Source organism: Ctenopharyngodon idella, chromosome 8 (genome assembly GCF_019924925.1).
Source record: "Ctenopharyngodon idella isolate HZGC_01 chromosome 8, HZGC01, whole genome shotgun sequence".
Lineage (NCBI taxonomy): Eukaryota > Metazoa > Chordata > Actinopteri > Cypriniformes > Xenocyprididae > Ctenopharyngodon > Ctenopharyngodon idella.
The window spans coordinates 9,058,373-9,078,485 of NC_067227.1; the positions used below are offsets into that span (position 1 = coordinate 9,058,373).

Sequence of the window (20,113 nt, forward strand, 5' to 3'; positions counted from 1 at the left end):
ATGCGCATGCGCAGTCCTAAATGCATGTCTCTTGTGCCTTATTTCGGAGGCGCGCGTCTGACTGTTTCTATAGAAACCGGAGCTTCTAACGCCGCTGCAGTGACACGATGACTTTACCAATCGGCGATTGGCTCTTATTTAGAAGGGGGGACTTATTCCGCCATATTGCGAATTGCACATTCTCCCATTCAAAACAATAGGAGTGATGCGTCTTGTGTTATTCTATAGTCTTTGCTAAAACCCAGGACTGGCGCAAGTTGCAAGCTAAACTGAAAGAAACCTGGCTAGCCTCCTAAACCAGCTTCATGATATAGGCCCCAGGGAAGTAAATAAAATGCAATTTTTGTGAAACCTCTTTGTTAACATTAGTAACATTTTGAGATTCTGCAAGATGTAATCTTTTGACCACAGCTGTACAACTGTTGCCAAAAGTGGCTGTTTCATGGCACTTTAAGAGACCTCCAACAACATCAACAACAACAATAATAATAATTAAAACAGTTGGTCACTGCAAAACATTTACTATAATATTAAAAATAATTGATGTGTTGCGTGCAAGAAAATATTTATTCAAAATTCATGGCCAATTCTAAATGGATCACTTTGCATCCATAATGGTGTATTTACAGCATCTACCAGAAGGTGCTAACTGGATCATGCTAACCAGTAAAACCTTTACTCTTTGGTTGCTGCTTGCTGAATTATTCATTACAAACACTTAAAAAAATGTTATGTTGTTATGTTATTTTATAAAAAAATAAAATTAAAACTGAAACTATAAATTTGATTTAAAATACAAATTAAAAATTGGTTAGTGAACTTTGAACTCATGCTTAATGTTTTTAAGAAGACAGGATAAAGAACTAACCTGCTCATAGCATGCCCAGCATTTTCTTTAAGGAAGTTTTTGGCAAGTTTTTTTCGGGCTTGGCCATTGCACAAGTCATGTTTTCACATGACCTTGCTGTAAACTCTTTAATAAACATTTAAAACCAGACAACAGCTCTTATTATAACAAAAACAACAACATTGCATTTGCATTTTACAATAAAAGTTACTGTAAAATGATAAACCCAGCATGTCAGAGTACATTAGATAAGGATAGCCTGACTGGACTGAAAGAGGAAACATTTTCATTCTTCCTAGATACAGCAATGTCACAGAGTGAGTCAAACTTTGAGTGGATGATGCAAAAAAGCCCTAAAAAAAGGAGTGACACTCTTTTTTTCACCTCAGTTAAATATTTGTCTGACTTTTTATATTTGTTTGACTCTCTATCAAGATGGAGCTGTACATAATTATTCTTGCCCTTACCGTTGTTCTCTCAACTGATGCTGAATGTAAGTTAAAGTTTTTTAATCATTCTGGTACTGTTTTCATAAGTGCTTAAAAGAACTTCAAACTGATCACTTGTAATAACGCTAACTATTCATTTAAAACCTGCTTGTGCATTTATTAGTGTTGTAAATGTTTCCTTTCACACTACAGAACATTTGGTTTATAAATGTTTTACCCACTTTGGTACTGTTTTTCCAAAAATAAGTAACAAGTAATTTCCAAAACTCTCTGTACAAAACTTTAAATGACATGAACTGAATAATCTTACATAAATTTAGTATTTCAATAATGAATTAACAATTTAGTTAATTCAATAGCAATGCAATAAAAAAAAAAAAAAAATTATAAATGAAAAATTAACAATCAGTGGAGAGGAACAGGATGTACTGTATCAATATTTTGCCCCAAGAATCAACAGAACAACCAGATAAATGCAAAACAAAAGTACCTTTTACTGAACAAAGAGGAAATATCAGAGAACAATAACTTCAAGGGAAGAACACGGCCAAAACAACAAACAAAAATTTAAATAGTAATGCAGGAAATATTTAAATAAGTAAAAGTGAAAGGAATTTGTGCTCTGCATTTCACCCGTCCAAGTGCACACACACACACACACACACACACACACACACACACACCGTGGACACACACCTGGGTAGTGGGCAGCCGATTTTGTTGTGGCACCCGGGGAGCGATTGGGGGTTAGGTGCCTTGCTCAAGGGCACCTCAGTTTTGGGTAATGAGAGTGGAAGAGAGCACTATTCATTCTCTCCCCCCACCTACAGTTGAATACCTGTGTATTTTTACGTAAAGTGAGAGAAGCCGAAAAGAGAAGCCGGATTCATATTTTCATGGATTAATAACATAAATTCTGTTACCCCATAAAAAACTATTACTGCCAGAGAGGTCTGCGAATTCAACTCATCATCATTTGAACTACTTTTGGTACCACTTTTGACATTTTCGCAATAAATAAATTATAGTGATTACGCTTGTAACAGTCAATCACCCAACACTTCAGTACACCAAACCCAATTTAACATTGAAGTTGTCTCTTAGGACAACCCATAGGTCACTAATATTCTCAATAAATGTAACCTTATTCCTTATTCTTCAAGCTTCTCATTTTATTTACTAAAGTAACAGAACTTTATGCATCATTACAAGAAAGTAAACCCAAACCAAACCCTCCCCTATTAAGTTATGTTTTTGTGTAATTACACTTTAACAAGTATAGTGTAAAATAAAGTATACCATTTCTTTCCCTTTCTTTCTTTTTTTTTTTTTTTAACACTAGAACTGATGTTTTTCAAATGCACATAACAGATTTTCAATAAAATATCCAAGTCTCCCAGTCATTGACTTTTACTAAAATTGTGTTATTTACAATCCCGTTGTTAATTTTTTTTTTTTTTTAGCTAAAACCAGATTAAAAAACGGGGCATTTATAGGCCTACCTAAAAGCAGGTCAAATTTACCGCTATATAATTCCTTTATTTTCGCGCTGTGTTTGAGCAATGTGTAGGCTTACTGTAAATGGTCAACGCATGTTCAAATGAAGATGTTTTAGCCTACTCATAAATGTTCAAACTTTGGATGAATTTTTGTTTTGCAATTTTTATTTTGTATTGTTTGCTACTGTGTTGCTATTTATTCAAGTCTGCCCATTTCCTGAAAAAATAAAATAAATAAATAAATAAATAAATAAATAAAAAAATTTCATGGATCGTGATCTATGATGTAATGAATAAAGCAGTTTTTATGATTACCTCAAGTTTATTGGTGTTGTCCTCTTATTCAAATTATAAATTATATAACTAAACAAATTAATAATTAATTAGGTGAAACTGTGCGCTTGAATTTGTCGTTGCATCATACATCCTTTGCAGCACAGTGAATTATTATTGCTCTTTATTATCTATTTAGGGTGTTTTAGTCATTTAAATAACGTGGGTCTTAATCTGTATCTTAATATGTGATTAATGACATTTTATTATAATATTACAGCAACCAAATATGTATTTATTTCCTTCTAATTCTTGTTGTCATTGCAGGCTGGTTTAGCCTATATTCACCAAAAAGTGATTAGTGTAGCCTGCTTAAAATAGTATAAAACAACAGGACAAAAACATAGTTGCTGACTAAAAATAATCATTTCATGACTCTAGACATTTTTGTGAAGACAGTGGCATAATACAGTGACATAATACATTTTTTAGAATACAGTAATCATGTGCATGGGTAAATTTTACCCACTGGCGGTTTTAGGTAGAACAACCCCTTGCGGTTCTAGTGTTAAACACTGACTGCAATTGGTCAATTGGTTGAAACTGGGGGAAAATTACACCAACATTAGGGCTATGCTAAACATTGTGTTCAATTAAACTGACTTGAAGATAAAGTAATGCTACTGTAGCACCACAAATGACAAACACATTCAACCAGCTTTTTATTAGCCTTATAAAACTCTATCAACTATTAAAGCAAAGCATCGCAACTATTGAAGCCAAAAACATATTTAAAAACATAACACACACGCACCTAACCATAACAGTAACTCTGATAACACAAACTCTGATAACCTAAAAAGGCAAGTGAATAACTCGAATAACTTATAAAAATAAATAATAAATTAAATATAAAACACACTAAATAAAATAAATAGGACATAAAAACCTCACAGATATTATGTTTATGTACAGTAGCCTAATTAATAAACACAGGCTCATTGGAAAAACGTACCTGTGGCATTTTTGCAAAAAAATAAATAAATAAAAAAAAAAAAACGTAGCAAAATGTAGGCTACATATAATTGCAGTTTCCAACAGAAATGAACACTAGATGCAGTAAAACAAAAAGCACTTTTAATCCTTTTCATACAAAATTATGATTACAAGGCTGTCACGGGTAAGTGGCTGAGATGAAAGCACAAGACAATGTAGCTAATGAAATAGACTTTAATCCACAAATTCAAAACAATAAACTGGACAAAAACTCAGAGAAAACTGTACTACAAACACATTAACACGAAACAATGCAAGAAAGGGACTAACAAAGTGAGGGCTTAAGTAGAAGGGCAAACAAAGGAGCTGACAAGATAATTAACAAAACACACCTGAGTCTGTTAATTAGTTCGGTTCTCCTTCGTTCTCTCCCTGTTTGTTTCTATGTTTACAGATTGATTTGAGTCCTCAGTTCAGAAGATTAACAAAGAAACTCAAACATGAACAGAAGAGAGAAAGAGAAACTCAAAACGTGACAAAGGCAGATTATGGATAAATAAAGACGTGTTTTGCTCCTTGCACAATATTATATTATGACCTCAAAACACTTTTTACCATAGTGCATGATTTGTAAACAAATACATTTTGGAGGTTTGCATCACTTAACCAGAGGCCCGTTCTTCGTACGTCGCTAATTTGCTGGATTAGCTGAATTTGATTGATGACGATTTGGCATGATCTTGGATTGTTCGGTTCTTCGACGCTCATCCTGGACTTGCTGCCATAGCAACAGGTCCGTAAGCTTAAACCTGCTCAGGAGCAGGCTTATTTCATGTAAACAGGGTTAGATGGCATCTTTTTAAGCAAAATTGATACTTAAAATCTGTCCCAGCTACTGCTAATTTATTTTAAGAGTACTCTACTTATCCAGGGACAATAATTTAAAATGATAATAATTTACAAATTAATTTTAAAATAATATTATAATGTTGTGAAAATATTATAATGTCTATAATACTATAGACACAGCTAGTTTTAATCATTGAAAGATTTATTAGTGATGGAATAATTACTGTACAATTGTGTGAGTCTCTCACACATGCTTGTAGCTACAGTTATTCTGAGCCATTTATTTATTTATTTATTTTTTTATTGCAATATTAAAAAAACAAAAACAAAAAAAAAACAAGTCGGTATATACAAAAAATATAAACAATATTTCAAATAAATAAATTATTTTTCAATAGTAAACAGTAGAAATATGTAAAAAACTGATAATCCTAAAAATTGGAGAAGAGAGAAAAAAAGAAAAAAGAAAAGAGGGCAAATAAATAAAGAAACAAATATATTAAGGAAGAATATTAAACATGGCACAAATTCTGGATGTTTTCAATGCTTTCTTGTTAACAGAGGTTGAAATTGTATTTAAATACATCTTCAATTCTTGTTTGAAAAAGTTAAAGTGGGGTTTACTTTTCATATATTTACATTTATGGATATAAAACTTTCCAATAAATAAAAGAAGGTTTATGTAAAAACTTGCATTAGGTAGATTCTTGTCTTTAACATAAAACCCAAAAAGAATGTGTCTATATGATAAAGAAAAGTTACAAAAAAAAAAATTTGGACAATCAGAGCATCAGTGTTATTCCAGAAAGGCCAAGTAAAGACATTCCCAAAACAAATGATCAACAGTTTCAGAAGAGGCTTCACAAAAAGAGCAGGATGTATCAATGTCACTTCTAAATTTCTGTAAAAAGTACTTAACTGGATAAAATCTTTGAATAATTTTATAGGATATTTCTTTAACTTTATTTGTTAGGAAGAATTTCTGAGGGAGTGACCAAACATATGACCACTTAATATCATCAAAAAGGTTATTCCAATAAGAAATGGAGGAAGGAATAGAAGTAACAAGGTCCAAAAATAATGACCTGATTTTGTAATTGGATTTATGCCCTGAAAAACAAATAGAACCAACCACAGTGGATTCAGGGCTAGGGGGACAAACAGAAATCACTGTAGCACTATTATGGTTTCTAAACAGCATACAGATTTCTAAAGAGATGGCTTTGAAAACTATATTAAATTCTTTACTAGATACTGGGAATTGATATCTTGAAATAAAATCGGAATAACTAAATAAATTACCATCACTATCAAACAGCTGGTTTACTAACATCACTCCATTAGTGAACCAGTTTTCAAAAAACAAAGATTTCCTCTTATGTAGAATATTACAGTTGTTCCAAATAAAAAAAATTGTGTGGCGAGAAATTATGCTTGTAAATAAGTCTCCAAGCCAGAAGCATTTGCTGATGATAATTGGAAAGTTTGATAGGAAGTTTACTAACATAATAATTGCACATTAAAAGGAAATGTATACCTCCTAATTGAGAAAAGACATAACTTGGGATTATACTCCAAATAGAAGATTGATTGTGAAGGAAACGTTTAAGCCAATTAATTTAAGGTATTGTTAAGAGAATCAAAATCAATAAAATTTAAGCCGCCTTTATTATAAGAATTCAAAATAACTGATTTTCTAATATAATGAGTTTTATTTTTCCAAAGAAATTTAAGTAACATTACATCAATCAACTTCCAAGTAGATTTATCCACAAATAGAGACTGAGCAGCGTAGGATAACTGGGAAATCCCTTCTGCTTTAGTAAGCAGAGTTCTACCTATCAAAGATAGATCTCTTAACAACCAAAGGTTAAATTTTTTCTATGTTTTCTCCACAACTGGACTAAAATTCATCTGACATCTTAGTTTAGTATCTTTTATTATTTTGATTCCTAAATATGTGACACTATCTTTGATGGGAATGTTACAGATAGAGGATGGAGCACATTTTTTTTTTTTTTTTTATCGGGAGTAACTCACATTTATTAATATTAAGCAAAAAGGCCAGATGCATTGGAAAGACTGAAGAGAGGTTAAAGCAATAGGGATCTGAGAGATATCTCTTAGAAACAATGCTGTATCATCTGCCAGTTGGCTAATGATCAATTCCGTACCAGCAATAGAAATTCCCTTCACAGGGCTCTCTTTAATATGTAAATTTAAAATTTGTGTAGCTATTAGAAAAAGATATGGGGAGATGGGGCAACCTTGTCTTACACCACGCTTTACACTGTGGTGCCATTATTGAGTCGGATAGAGCTATTCCCATTACAGTAAAGCATTTTAATACATTTGCAAAAAAAAATCACCGAAACCCATTCTGTGTAGGGCTTGTAACATAAATTCATGTTCTAAACAATCAAATGCTTTGTAATAGTCAAGAAAGAGGATAAAACTATCAGTGGAAATAAGATCTGAATAATCCAACAAGTCAAAAAATCAAGCGTATATTATTATAAATATGTCTCTGATGTATAAAACCTGATTGGCACTCATCTATTATATTATTAAGAATAAATTTTAGTCTTTTTGCTAAGACTAAAGCAATAATTTTATAATCAGTATTCAGTAAGGAAATTGGGTGCCAATTTTCTATTAAAAGGGGATCTCTATTGGGCTTGGGAATCAATGTTATTAGCCCCTGACACAAAGAGGGAGGAAGCGTTGTTTTCTCAATACTCTCTAAAAACATTTTATGTAAAAAAAGGTGCTAATTTTTGACTAAATGCTTTATAAAGCTCTGCAGATAGCCCATCAGTACCTGGGGATTTGTTACTTTTTAAATTATTTATTGAATCAAGAATTTCTGAAAGACTAATGGGTGCATCACGCAGACTACAATCTTCATTATTAATTTGTTTTATGTGAGATAAGGAATCAAAAAAATCTGTGTCAGACTGCTGGCAAAATTTAGAAGAATATAAATCATTATAAAATTTAGCACAAAAGTGTGCAATTATCTTAAAATCATCAGTTACAAAAAGTTTCAACGTTGAATGAGATTCTTGTAAAAAACAAAGATCTGTGTTGAAACTTTTAAGATACAGAAAGACTGCTTTACACTTAAGAATGTTTCGTAGCCCTCTACAATTTAAAGAAATAATAGACAAGGACATAGAAGAATAAAGAAAAAAACAAAACAAAAAACAAACAAAAAAAAAACAGAACAATAATAGAAGAACTAGTTCTAAGAACAAGTATAAAGGATTAAGTCACCGTGACAGAGAACCTAACTGGTCAGAACAAGCTTTAATAGTAAGGGATGAGGTCAACAATCCCTTCATATATCGAGCTAGAAAATAAAGATGTACAATTGAGGAACAACAACTATAATTCCCCCCTTTAAAGGGGTTGAAAAAAACGTCTCAGGTTACGTATGTAACCATGGTTCCCTGAGAACAGGGAACGAGACTCTGCGTTTGCAAACGCTATGGGGAACATCACGTGACTCGGTGTCTGAAAGCCAACTATCCAATAACTCCAATGCCTATTGGCCAGCGACAGCCTATGACGTCATACGGCGCGACCCGAAAGTATAAAAGGCGCGCCTGGGGAAGCAGTCATTATCCATCGTCTTGAGGGACTGTTCAGCAGGCAGCCCGAAGCATGGCAAGGAAACGCAGAGTCTCGTTCCCTGTTCTCAGGGAACCATGGTTACATACGTAACCTGAGACATTCCCTTTCGAAAGTGAACTTCTACTCTGCATTTGCAAACGCTATGGGGAATGATATACCCATGGCGCCATGCTTGAGGAGAGTGCCTGCCAAGAAATATGGCTGAGACAAAGGCTCCAGAGCAGTTAGAGAACTGCTTGGCAACTCCCCCTCGGGTCACACCAGGCTGTCAGTGACAGCATTGCCTTTGGCCAACAGCCCAAGCTGTTCCTCAGAGGTCCTACAGAAGCTGCTAAGGCATCTGGAACCAGCTTTTCCGAAGAGAAAGCGATCCCTTTAAGGGAATGTGGCCAAGGAACCGAAGGGAACCTCGGCCAGTCACTAGAGGGGAACGAAGTCACCCCCAATGCCACCAGGGAGGCCGACCTGGTCTGTCACGAGACAAACTTAGTCTTTCCCAATCCTGTCTGAATACAGAGCCTCTAAAACACATTCTTCGTAGAAGATAGTAAGTAAGAGTGACTGCAAAGAGGCAGAAACAAACTCAAACCCCTGCGTAGAGATGGGCATCCTGGAGAGCAGAACTCAGCTAAGTGCTATGAACCCTCGTATTGAGAGGAGTACAATCCACTCATCCTAGGATCTACTCAGTGCTTAATTAACGCACTGAGGAGGCTGTGCACTAGAGAACCCTGATACAGGGGAGCACAAACCAGCCTGAGGCTGAATCTTATAAGGAGGCCTAATTAAGGCCTACCACTATGATCAGCTTAGGGAGCTAAGCACTATTACAAACATAACACTAAAAGGGAAGTACGAAGCTCACCTAACAGGTAGACCATGCAATGGGCACATACTCATGGAGGCCGAGGAGGGGCCTACAGCATGATAGTAGTTATGTGGAAACAGAAGTCTTATACAGAAAGTGGCCTGGTTTTAAGGGCCACCCTGAACACCTGTCTTGTTTTTCTGGGGTAGACAGACGACTTCAATGGCAGCATAAGAGGCTGCAAAGTGCCCGCATGACAATCCACCTAACACAATCCAAGGAGCAGTGCACTCAGTAAAAAGCACCTTTTACTCTTTAAAGCAAGAGGAGTGCAGCGTACGCCAACACGTATTAAGGAAGGCCTGGAGGGGCCTATAACCTCAACAGACATGTGGCATCAGCTCGTGGCAGTGTTTAGGCCCCAAGGACGATAAACAACCAGACAAAAAGGAGGCTGGATTTATCACTTAGGCCTCTGGCCAACAAAAGTGTATACAGATAATTCTCAAAGAGAAATACACCCAAACATACTCCAGTGTGTTCAAAAAAGGCAGCCCATAGGCCTAGCAACCTCTAATACACACGGCGTAAGTCTCGTGGCCGTTTCCAGGAGCACAAAAGATCCACCCTAGGCGCTAAGTGGCTCTTAGCTCAACTAGATTAGAATCAGACTCAGGGAGGCAGATGTAGGTTAAACCAACCTTCCGTAAGGTTTCACTACCATAATCAACCTGAGGGGCTAGCCACTCGGAATACTCGGTAAAAACACCTTGTTACTCTCACAGCAAAAGGAGTACATGACTGAACTCCACATATTACACCGGAGGCCGAAGTAGGCCTGCCTTAGTAAACACGTGGCATCAGCAAGTGGCTACCATAACCATACCACCCAAAGGCCATGTATTAGAAGTTTCCAAGATGATTAATACATGAAAAACGTTGCCGAACATTGTGAACAGGCCTGTTAGGGCCTATCCGTCAGTGATGGGGCGTGGCCGATGGTGGCATGGTTTCCCAGGCATCCTTAGTCACAAATATTTGTGACTAAAGGGAACCAAACAAAACCAACATGGTCTAAGGGAGGCTAATACAAGCCTACTACCTCAACAGACACGTGGCAGGGCATGTGGCAGCGTAAATCTGTGAGAATATGTGAGCATATTATGAACAGTTAAACAGCATTGTAAAAACAACTGCTAACTAGAAGGAGGCCGAGTATCATAAGGTCTACAATCCGAGTTATATGCAATATAGCTGTTAACAAGATCACCAAAAAGGGAGCTACTAGATACCAACTTTCCTCAAAAAAGTGGCTCTAACTACCCTGAGTATGCAATCCAACGGGTGATGCACTCAGTGACACAAAAAAACTCTTAACTGGGGAATATAAGTCACCATATACTCAAATAGAGGCCACTTTACAGCAAAAGGGCCTGCTATTATGAGAGCAGGTGCTAACCTGTGGCAGCATAAATAAGCTCACGTACAAATGTAGGGCAAAAGTCTAGAACTAAAAGTAACACAAACTCAGATCTCAGATCTGATCTAAGCCCTAGAGGACAGGAGCTAAAAACTAGCAACGTCAACTCAAACTTGATAAATACAAAACATCAAGTGGCTCAGAAGAAAATCATTTCCTTTAGCATGAAAGTTCTAGAAAGTGGGGCCTAGCACATACCTGCATAACTTATCTATGTGAAGATAAGGGCCTACCACCTGAGAAACAGCATCAGGGGGTCAAAAACAGTCTACAACCTAGCTGTTAAACTCACAATTACACCTACACAAGCAAGGGGATAATTGGGCATACAGCCTAAACAACTCCCTCGGGAGGAAGCCAGAACTAGGAACTACACATCCTGAAAGGATAGTAAATACATATGGGGTTACTTCATATACCACACATCACCTAGCTCTAGCCTGGCCGCTAAGCTATAGGCCTATATACTACAACAGGCCCATAACAAAGCCTGATCTTCACTTCCAAGTCTCATGATGAGAGAAATAAAGCGAAGCTCAAAGCTAAAATGTCAGGCGGCCGGTTAGGGCCGCTGTAGACATATAAACTGAAGTAATGAGTGCCAACTCAAACTATACTGAAAAATAGCCGAGAGGCTACTCATATATATAGAAAAAACTAAGCGGCAGCCATTTTGTGGCCTGCTCAGTCAGTCTCAACACTCCACTTTTGCCCAAAAAAACCCTAAATAGTTCACAGTTTACTGTTACATGTTAAGGAAATTATACAGGAACAACACAAGGTCAAACATTTAAATAATTAAATCAGACCTTGTCTTACCTTCCTGTGGCTCGAAGACCAAAGACTCCTTCTTCACTTATTTGAAATGGGAAGGATGAAATCCATGGTTCTAGAAGCCCAAAGAACCCTTTCACTATCAAGCCAGAAGGCAGGCCTTCAGAAAAATTTCATCATGGGCCCAGCCGTCAGCCTGACTGTTCAAAGGTGTCGTCCTGAACATGCACAGTGATTAAAAATGCCCGGGAGGCCAAGGAAGAGGGGCGAAGGCAGATGTAGAATTACCTTCGCCAAGAGAGTGGATTGATCAGTGGCGTTGCTGACGCTGGTGATCAATCACCTCCCTTAAGTCCATCTTCCTCTTCCTCATATCCCGCCGCTTCTGCGACTTGCTCCGAGGTGGAGGAGGCGCTTGAGCGGCGACACTAAACTTCTGGCCCTGCCTCTGAGCCTGGGTTCGAGATGGGCCAGGGCCTCCTGGCTGTCTGGGCCCAGGATCGAACCTGAGCGGTATGCAATTTTTGTATGCTGCTGAGCGCGCCTTCGCCTCCCTGAACTTTCCGACAACCGTTTCAACGGAGCCGCCGAAAAGCTCAGTTGGCGAAACTGGGGCATCGAGTAGAGAGCCCTTCTCTTTCTCCCCGATGTCCGCCATGTTCAGCCACAGATGCCTCTCCGTGGCCACCATGGCCGCCATCGATCTCCCAATCGAGGCGGCCGTCTGCTCGGTGGCCCAGAGAGCGAGATCCGTGGTGCGGCCCACCTCAGCCACCGCATCAGGGGACAAACCCTGCCCCCGATCCAGGTCCTTCAGCAAGTCAGCCTGGTAGGCTTGCAACACCGCCATGGTGTGCAAAGCCGCGCCAGCCTGACCTGCAGCAGCATATGCTCTGCCGTTCAGACGAGATGTTAGTTTAAGGGGTCTGGACGGCAGAACCGGAGCTTTCAGTGTCTGTGCCCTGCCCGTGACGAGATAGTTGGCAAACGTCTCGTCAATGGGCGGCAGCGACACATACCTATGCTGGCCTAATCCCTCCACATCAGCGAAATTCCCCCGCTGATGTGGATGAATTCTGGCCGAGTATGGGTTCTTCCATGCCTTCTTGATCTCTAAGTGAAGATCTGGAAGGAATGGAAGGCTCACTGGAGTTACGGGGTTGTGGTCAGAAAGAAACCGTTCGCCTAACCTGCCGTGAACAGGCTCTTTCCTCACGCGCTCCCACGGCAGCTGCAGCCTGCCAGCGGCGCACTCCACAACCTCCAGTAACTCGGCATATGCTGGGCAAGGAGGCTTGGAGAAAAAAGAAGTCGCAACTTCTTCCTCCTCCATTGCCATCTCCTGCTCACGGGGGCTAGCAGGCAGAAGAACACTCGCTCCTAGATCCAATGATGTCAGAGATAAGACATCATCGTCATCCAGGAGCTCATCCCCGCCAGCCGCCGCCAGAGATTGAGAGACTGTGACACCTCTCTCAAACTTGGCAGCGAGCTCCACCTGCGAGCCCCATGAGTGCAGCCGCCGCTCTGCCTCGGCACGAGCAGGGCCGGACCCACCAGGCGCAGATGTTGACGCCTCTTCCCTTGAGAAGAGGGCCAGGTGGGAACAGAGCGTTCTCATGGGAAAACGCTCACAACTCTCACAGACAGCGCCCTCAAGCACTGTCCGTGCGTGTTCTTCTCCCAGTTGGCTTTCAGACACCGAGTCACGTGATGTTCCCCATAGCGTTTGCAAATGCAGAGTAGAAGTTCCCTTTCGAAAGGGAACTCACATTGTTTACTTAAATCGTTGAAAGTCTGAAATAATCATTTCTTTTTAAAAGGATGTAAATAAAAAAGCTCAGGGAAGATGTTAATAAGAATGTCCAGGGAAGAAAAAATAAGCGCATCACCGTCAGAAGTGGGTAAAGGTATATTTGGATCAAAGTTCCAGAATTCACGCACACATCAGTTCCAAGGTCAAGTTCGCAAAGCATCAGTCAAGCTGGAAAACAGATCCATTACCTTTTAGACAGGAGGAAATATTTCCGTACCATCTACAAATGCTCGTCCGCCGACGAAAAAAGCCCTTTTGTTCTCTTTTTGGGCTTTTTCAACTATGGGCCAAAGCGTAATCCTCCTCGCTCTATCGGCCGGTGACAGGTCTTCCGTGATTTTCAGTCGGTTCTCAATCAGAAACTCAGCGTCCTTCGCGGCACGCCAGACAGCATCTCGGTAAAAACGCGAGGTGAATTGGAAGATGATTCCACGGGCTTTATTATTTGAATTAACACGGCCAAGTTGGTGTGCCACATCAGCTACTTCGGGGAACTTATCTTTAAATCGTGGCAGAAGGCGTTGAGTTATTTTAAGCCGTGCATTAATTTTGGTGACAACTATTATGGGAGTGGCTTGATGCAGCGCAGGTGATGCAGATAATGATCTTGACTTTAATTAATTTTTGATTAAAACTTTAATTAATGCTGTCACGTAACAAATCTGCTTCAAAGATAAAATTAAATGAATTGCGAATTAAGTCATTGAAATAAAAACGTAATGACTGCACAAATACTTGTGAATCTAAATGATTGGGAATCATGTTAAAAAAAAAAACTGCATATTTCATTTATTATTTATATCGTTCTGTCATTTTGTTCGCTAGGCAGTTTCATTAAAAAGGTCCAGAAATTTGTCAGGTGTCTTTTCTAATTATATGATGTCATTACGTTGCTGTCTTGCCGCCAGCCAATCGCTGCATTGCTGATCGTGGTTTCGAGTATCGATACATCTGCCCTTTCTCCTTCATTTACATTACACAGTTATTTAATTTTCTGCATTCTTTTAGGTCTTGTGATTTATATTTAACGGTTCTGTTCTTTTCATGCTCTATCTGCACAATAGTCTGTATGTATGCTAATGTCTGTCTGTGACTTTTAAGCTGAAGCTTTGCAGACGAGATTTGTAGAAGACAGATCGGTACACTCGTGAGATTGAATGGGACGAGAAAAAAATCGCGAGACGGGGGGATGAGCATGCATTGTTTATATGGTTTTCCCAGACTGTAACTCGGTGTTGCAAGTGTTCTTGAAATAAACGGACCTTATATCTTCATAAAAACACACGTGTGGACTTCGTGTGTAACATCAGCACAATTGTAGGCTACTTATGATGCGGGGAGCTCGGGTACGAAACGAAACACGACAAAAGAGCTCAAAGACAAGAGTTCAAAAAACAAACTAAAATAGCATGGTTACGATTGCGTTTTTATGTCACATTTGCTTTTGTTAACACTAAGATTTAGTGTAGGTGTACGTTATTAAACGTGATGGAGCATTAAGCTTTTAGCGCCACTCTCCGGACATTTCAATTCAGAACTGCGGTGATATGTACAAACTCCAACGTAATAAGACATTGCCCTATACGCTCCTCTGTTCAGGAAAAAAAAACTAAAAACAGGCTTTTAGCGCCAGTCACTGGACATTTCACATTGAAACGGTCATGAAACGTGAACGACGCGACGTATTTTGCATTTGGCAAAAATGTTATTTTTCAATAATGAGCATGGGCTGTTATTAACATATAGCAAAAAGAAAATAAACAATACTAAAAAAAAACATTAAAAGTACTAAAAGAATGAATTAAATAATGAATCACTTGGCCTAGCCTGCTATGGAGGAAGAGAATGTTAGCCTACTGATCGACTGCGGTGAACTTTATTTGTTAACTCCTTTCTTGTTATGTGGCAAATCGCGGGACTGCGGGACCTGCGGTGTATTTTTTATCGCCCACTCCCACCCGCAGCAAAGGTAAAACCGCGGGATCCCAATCCCAATGCAGCCCTCCACTGGGTAGGCTATGTATCTGCAGTACATAACGTGCCCTTCCAATTTATGAACAGTATAATCAAATATATATTTTTTCTTCTTCTCAGCTATTCAATGTATGTAACAAAATTGTCAACTCCAAGAATTAAGTTTTATGATGCTCAATCTTTTTCAGTTGTTCATGAAGATTTCGCAATTGGAATATGTTCTGATACGGAAGCAGAAGACATGTATGGATTTGATGGCGAGGAGTTGTGGCATGCTGACTTTAATCAGAAGAAAGGAGTAGAGACATTACCTGATTTTGGAGATCCTATTACATTTCCTGGATTTTATGAAGGTAGTGTTAGAAATACGGCAATTCGCAGAATTAATTTAGCCACCTGGACTAAAGCTTTCAAGAGTCCACCACCAGAAATGGGTAAGACATGAGAATGTGCTATGAACCTTTATATTTTTAAATGAATATCAACACTGCATAAACATATGATATGAGTAAAACTTTACATTAATGTTTCCTTTGATAACGTTTTAGGGTCATATTAATGACTAAAAGATATTCACAAATGCATAAATCATTGATAGGCTGATCTAATAACATCAATAAAAAAGTCAACTTTCGCACACTATTTGTGAGCCATTTTAAATTTGTGTTATACACGCTGAATAAAGATCCTTATTAATGGTTATTTTAATCAAAACCAACTGATTTATGTCGTGATGCAGCAAAAATAGAATCTTATATTGAGATAGATAGTTGTGTTTATGCTCTTTACTGTTATGCCTTAACTCACTTTTTTATTCTTAGTGATTAAAGAATCCAAAAAGGAACATGGATGTAAAGTGTTATCATGATGTGAACACTTAATCTGTCTGGAAAAAGAAATGAAATTAGCTGCTGGATATAACATGCATCTAGTGTCATCAAGTTTTCCCTTAAAAGTATAATTTAAATAAGGTTACGATATTACGATAGTTTATTAAAATGAACTAATGAATTAATGACTAGTTATCTGTGGTTCTAGATGCACCCGAGACTTCCATCTATCCAAAGGATGATGTGCAGCTGGATGTTAAGAACACCCTTATCTGTCATGTGACCGGCTTCTATCCTCCATCTCTCAGAATCTCATGGACTAAAAATAATGTTAATGTGACAGAGGGTATGAGTTTAAGCCAGTACCGCCCAAGGGCAGATGGAACTTTTAACATCTTTTCCACTCTTAAGTTTACACCTGCTGAAGGAGACATTTACAGCTGCACGGTGAACCACAGAGCCCTCCAGGGACAACCTCAGACCAAAACATGGGGTGAGTGGGATTTTCAGATGAAATGCATGGACACTGCATTTCAGCACTCTTCCAGTTCTTCATTCTGTAAAAAATATCTGTTCAGCTGTTATCATATTAATGCATCTTCAAATATACAGGTGCTGGTCATATAATTAGAAAATCATCAAAAAGTTAATTTATTTCACTAATTTCATTCAAAGAGTGAAACTTATATATTATATTCATTCATTACACACAGACTGATATATTTCAAATGTTTATTTCTTTTAATTTTGATTATTATAACTGACAACTAAGGAAAATCCCAAATTCAGTATCTCAGAAAATTAGAATATTACTTAAGACCAATACAAAGAAAGGATTTTTAGAAATCTTGGCCAACTGAAAAGTATGAACATGAAAAGTATGAGCTTGTACAGCACTCAATACTTAGTTGGGGCTCCTTTTGCCTGAATTACTGCAGCAATGCGGCGTGGCATGGAGTCGATCAGTCTGTGGCACTGCTCAGGTGTTATAAGAGCCCAGGTTGCTCTGATAGTGGCCTTCAGCTCTTCTGCATTGTTGGGTCTGGCATATCGCATCTTCCTCTTCACAATACCCCATAGATTTTCTATGGGGTTAAGGTCAGGCAAGTTTGCTGGCCAATTAAGAACAGGGATACCATGGTCCTTAAACCAGGTACTGGTAGCTTTGGCACTGTGTGCAGGTGCCAAGTCCTGTTGGAAAATCAAATCTGCATCTCCATAAAGTTGGTCAGCAGCAGGAAGCATGAAGTGCTCTAAAACTTCCTGGTATACGGCTGCGTTGACCTTGGGCCTCAGAAAACACAGTGGACCAACACCAGCAGATGACATGGCACCCCAAACCATCACTGACTGTGGAAACTTTACACTGGACCTCAAGCAACGTGGATTGTGTGCCTCTCCTCTCTTCCTCCAGACTCTGGGACCCTGATTTCCAAAGGAAATGCAAAATTTACTTTCATCAGAGAACATAACTTTGGACCACTCAGCAGCAGTCCAGTCCTTTTTGTCTTTAGCCCAGGCGAGATGCTTCTGACGCTGTCTGTTGTTCAAGAGTGGCTTGACACAAGGAATGCGACAGCTGAAACCCATGTCTTGCATACGTCTGTGCGTAGTGGTTCTTGAAGCACTGACTCCAGCTGCAGTCCACTCTTTGTGAATCTCCCCCACATTTTTGAATGGGTTTTGTTTCACAATCCTCTCCAGGGTGCGGTTATCCCTATTGCTTGTACACTTTTTTTCTACCACATCTTTTCCTTTCCTTTGCCTCTCTATTAATGTGCTTGGACACAGAGCTCTGTGAACAGCCAGCCTCTTTTGCAATGACCTTTTGTGTCTTGCCCTCCTTGTGCAAGGTGTCAATGGTCGTCTTTTGGACAATTGTCAAGTCAGCAGTCTTCCCCATGATTGTGTAGCCTACAGAACTAGACTGAGAGACCATTTAAAGGCCTTTGCAGGTGTTTTGAGTTAATTAGCTGATTAGAGTGTGGCACCAGGTGTCTTCAATATTGAACCTTTTCACAATATTCTAATTTTCTGAGATACTGAATTTAGGATTTTCCTTAGTTGTCAGTTATAATCATCAAAATTAAAAGGAATAAACATTTGAAATATATCAGTCTGTGTGTAATGAATGAATATAATATACAAGTTTCACTTTTTGAATGGAATTAGTGAAATAAATCAACTTTGATGATATTCTAATTATATGACCAGCATCTGTACATGTATTTTCCAGATGTTGATGTTGCCCTCCCAGGTGTTGGTCCAGCAGTGTTCTGTGGAGTAGGTCTGACTCTGGGGCTACTGGGAGTCGCAACGGGAACCTTCTTCCTTGTTAAAGGAAACAACTGCAACTGACTATGGAGTCATGGAAGCAAACTATGAAAAGGTCTCTTAATTGAATTGCAGCAGAGCAATTTAAAAACAATGCTATTGTGCACTTGTGTGTCATTCTACATGGCAGAAAACTATTGTTAATGTTAAAGATAGATAAATGCAAAATGTGGAAGGTTTAAAAGACTTTAATTGAAATAAAAAGAAAAAAAATAGTGGATATTAAATTTACAGATCACTTTGCAATTCATAATAAGTATTGTACTAAAAACACTTTCTCGTTGTTTCTTTTCCTACTAAATATAGTTTCTTTCTGGGTGAATTTAAATATTTCATGTAAAATTAAAACATATACAAATTAAACATACATTTGAAAATGAGGTAGAATATATTATGTAATTTTTGTAATCCATTCAAATCAATTTACTATAAGTAAATATTGGCCTTTGTATTTTATGATATGCATCAAATAAAGGAGAATTGGAGCTGTTTGTACTATCTTCCCATGTTCTGTTGATAAAAAGAATCTATGAGATATCTTATACTCTTTTATATGTTTCTGTAAAATCAGACTTATTGCATGTTATGGTAAAACTCATTAAACACTTTACATTAAGTACTGATACTTCTGTGTTATTGGGTCCCTAATTTTTTTTATAAAACATGTGGTAGCACTTTATTTTACAGTCCTGTACATACTATGTACTTATTATAGTAAATATAATAACTGAGTTATAACTAGGTACTAACCCTAAACCTACCCCTAAACCTAGACCATCTACATGACTATGCCATTAATGTCATGATGATTCTAAAACATTGTTTTAAGATATATTCTTTGGGCATTAGTGCCTTTATTGGATAGTGGGATGAGTTATCCACATTTTTATTAATAGCAGAAAACTAACAGCATGTTCATCCATTATTACAATACAATTCTGGAGAAGTTATTCTTAATCTGGAACAGTATTATGAAGTGAAATATTGGTAACCCATGAGCAATTAATAAAGTTGTGTTAACACAATTCTGGAGGAATTATAATGTGGAACAGTTCAGCTCTGCAGCATTTTTTTTTTTTTTTTTAGAGAATTGGGTATATCTGAATTTAAAAGATATACCCTACCCACATACACTACCAGTCAAAAGTTTGGGATCGGTAAGATTTTTAATGTTTTTAAAAGAAGTTTCGTCTGCTCACCAAGGCTGCATTTATCTAATTAAAAATACAGTAAAAACAGTAATAATGTGAAACATTATTACAATTTAAAATAACTGTTTTCTGTTTGAATATATTTTATAAAGTAATTTATTCCTGTGATGGCAAAGCTGAATTTTCAGCATCATTACTCCAGTTTTCAGTGTCACATGATCCTTCAGAAATCATTCTAATATGCTGATTTGCTGAGTAAATTGATAAGAATGGCCTCTCCTTCTAAACAAAAGTTATTGAGATTTTACTTAAAGGAGGTATTAGTGTCTCCAAGTGTACCTTTTCTGTCTCCATTTTCTATTTCTGAAAGAATTGGGCATACCTGAATTTAAAAGAG

General features: G+C 37.9%; 1 protein-coding gene across 1 annotated transcript; it reads left to right on the forward strand.

Annotated features, from left to right (window-relative positions):
- Positions 1-1,184: 1,184 nt before the first annotated feature.
- On the forward strand, positions 1,185-19,190 carry LOC127517885 (H-2 class II histocompatibility antigen, A-Q alpha chain-like). Its single transcript, XM_051904056.1, has 4 exons — positions 1,185-1,340; positions 15,590-15,835; positions 16,440-16,724; positions 18,468-19,190. Exons 1-4 carry the CDS (start codon positions 1,283-1,285, stop codon positions 18,587-18,589), a joined length of 711 nt encoding a protein of 236 aa, XP_051760016.1. The 5' UTR covers positions 1,185-1,282; the 3' UTR covers positions 18,590-19,190.
- Positions 19,191-20,113: the final 923 nt, after the last annotated feature.

Coding starts and splice junctions, on each gene's coding strand:
- LOC127517885 (XM_051904056.1), top strand. CDS start 1,283: ATGGAGCTGTACATAATTATTCTTGCCCTTACCGTTGTTCTCTCAACT. Junction 1,341..15,589: donor TCTCTCAACTGATGCTGAAT/GTAAGTTAAAGT, acceptor AATCTTTTTCAG/TTGTTCATGAAGATTTCGCA. Junction 15,836..16,439: donor GAGTCCACCACCAGAAATGG/GTAAGACATGAG, acceptor CTGTGGTTCTAG/ATGCACCCGAGACTTCCATC.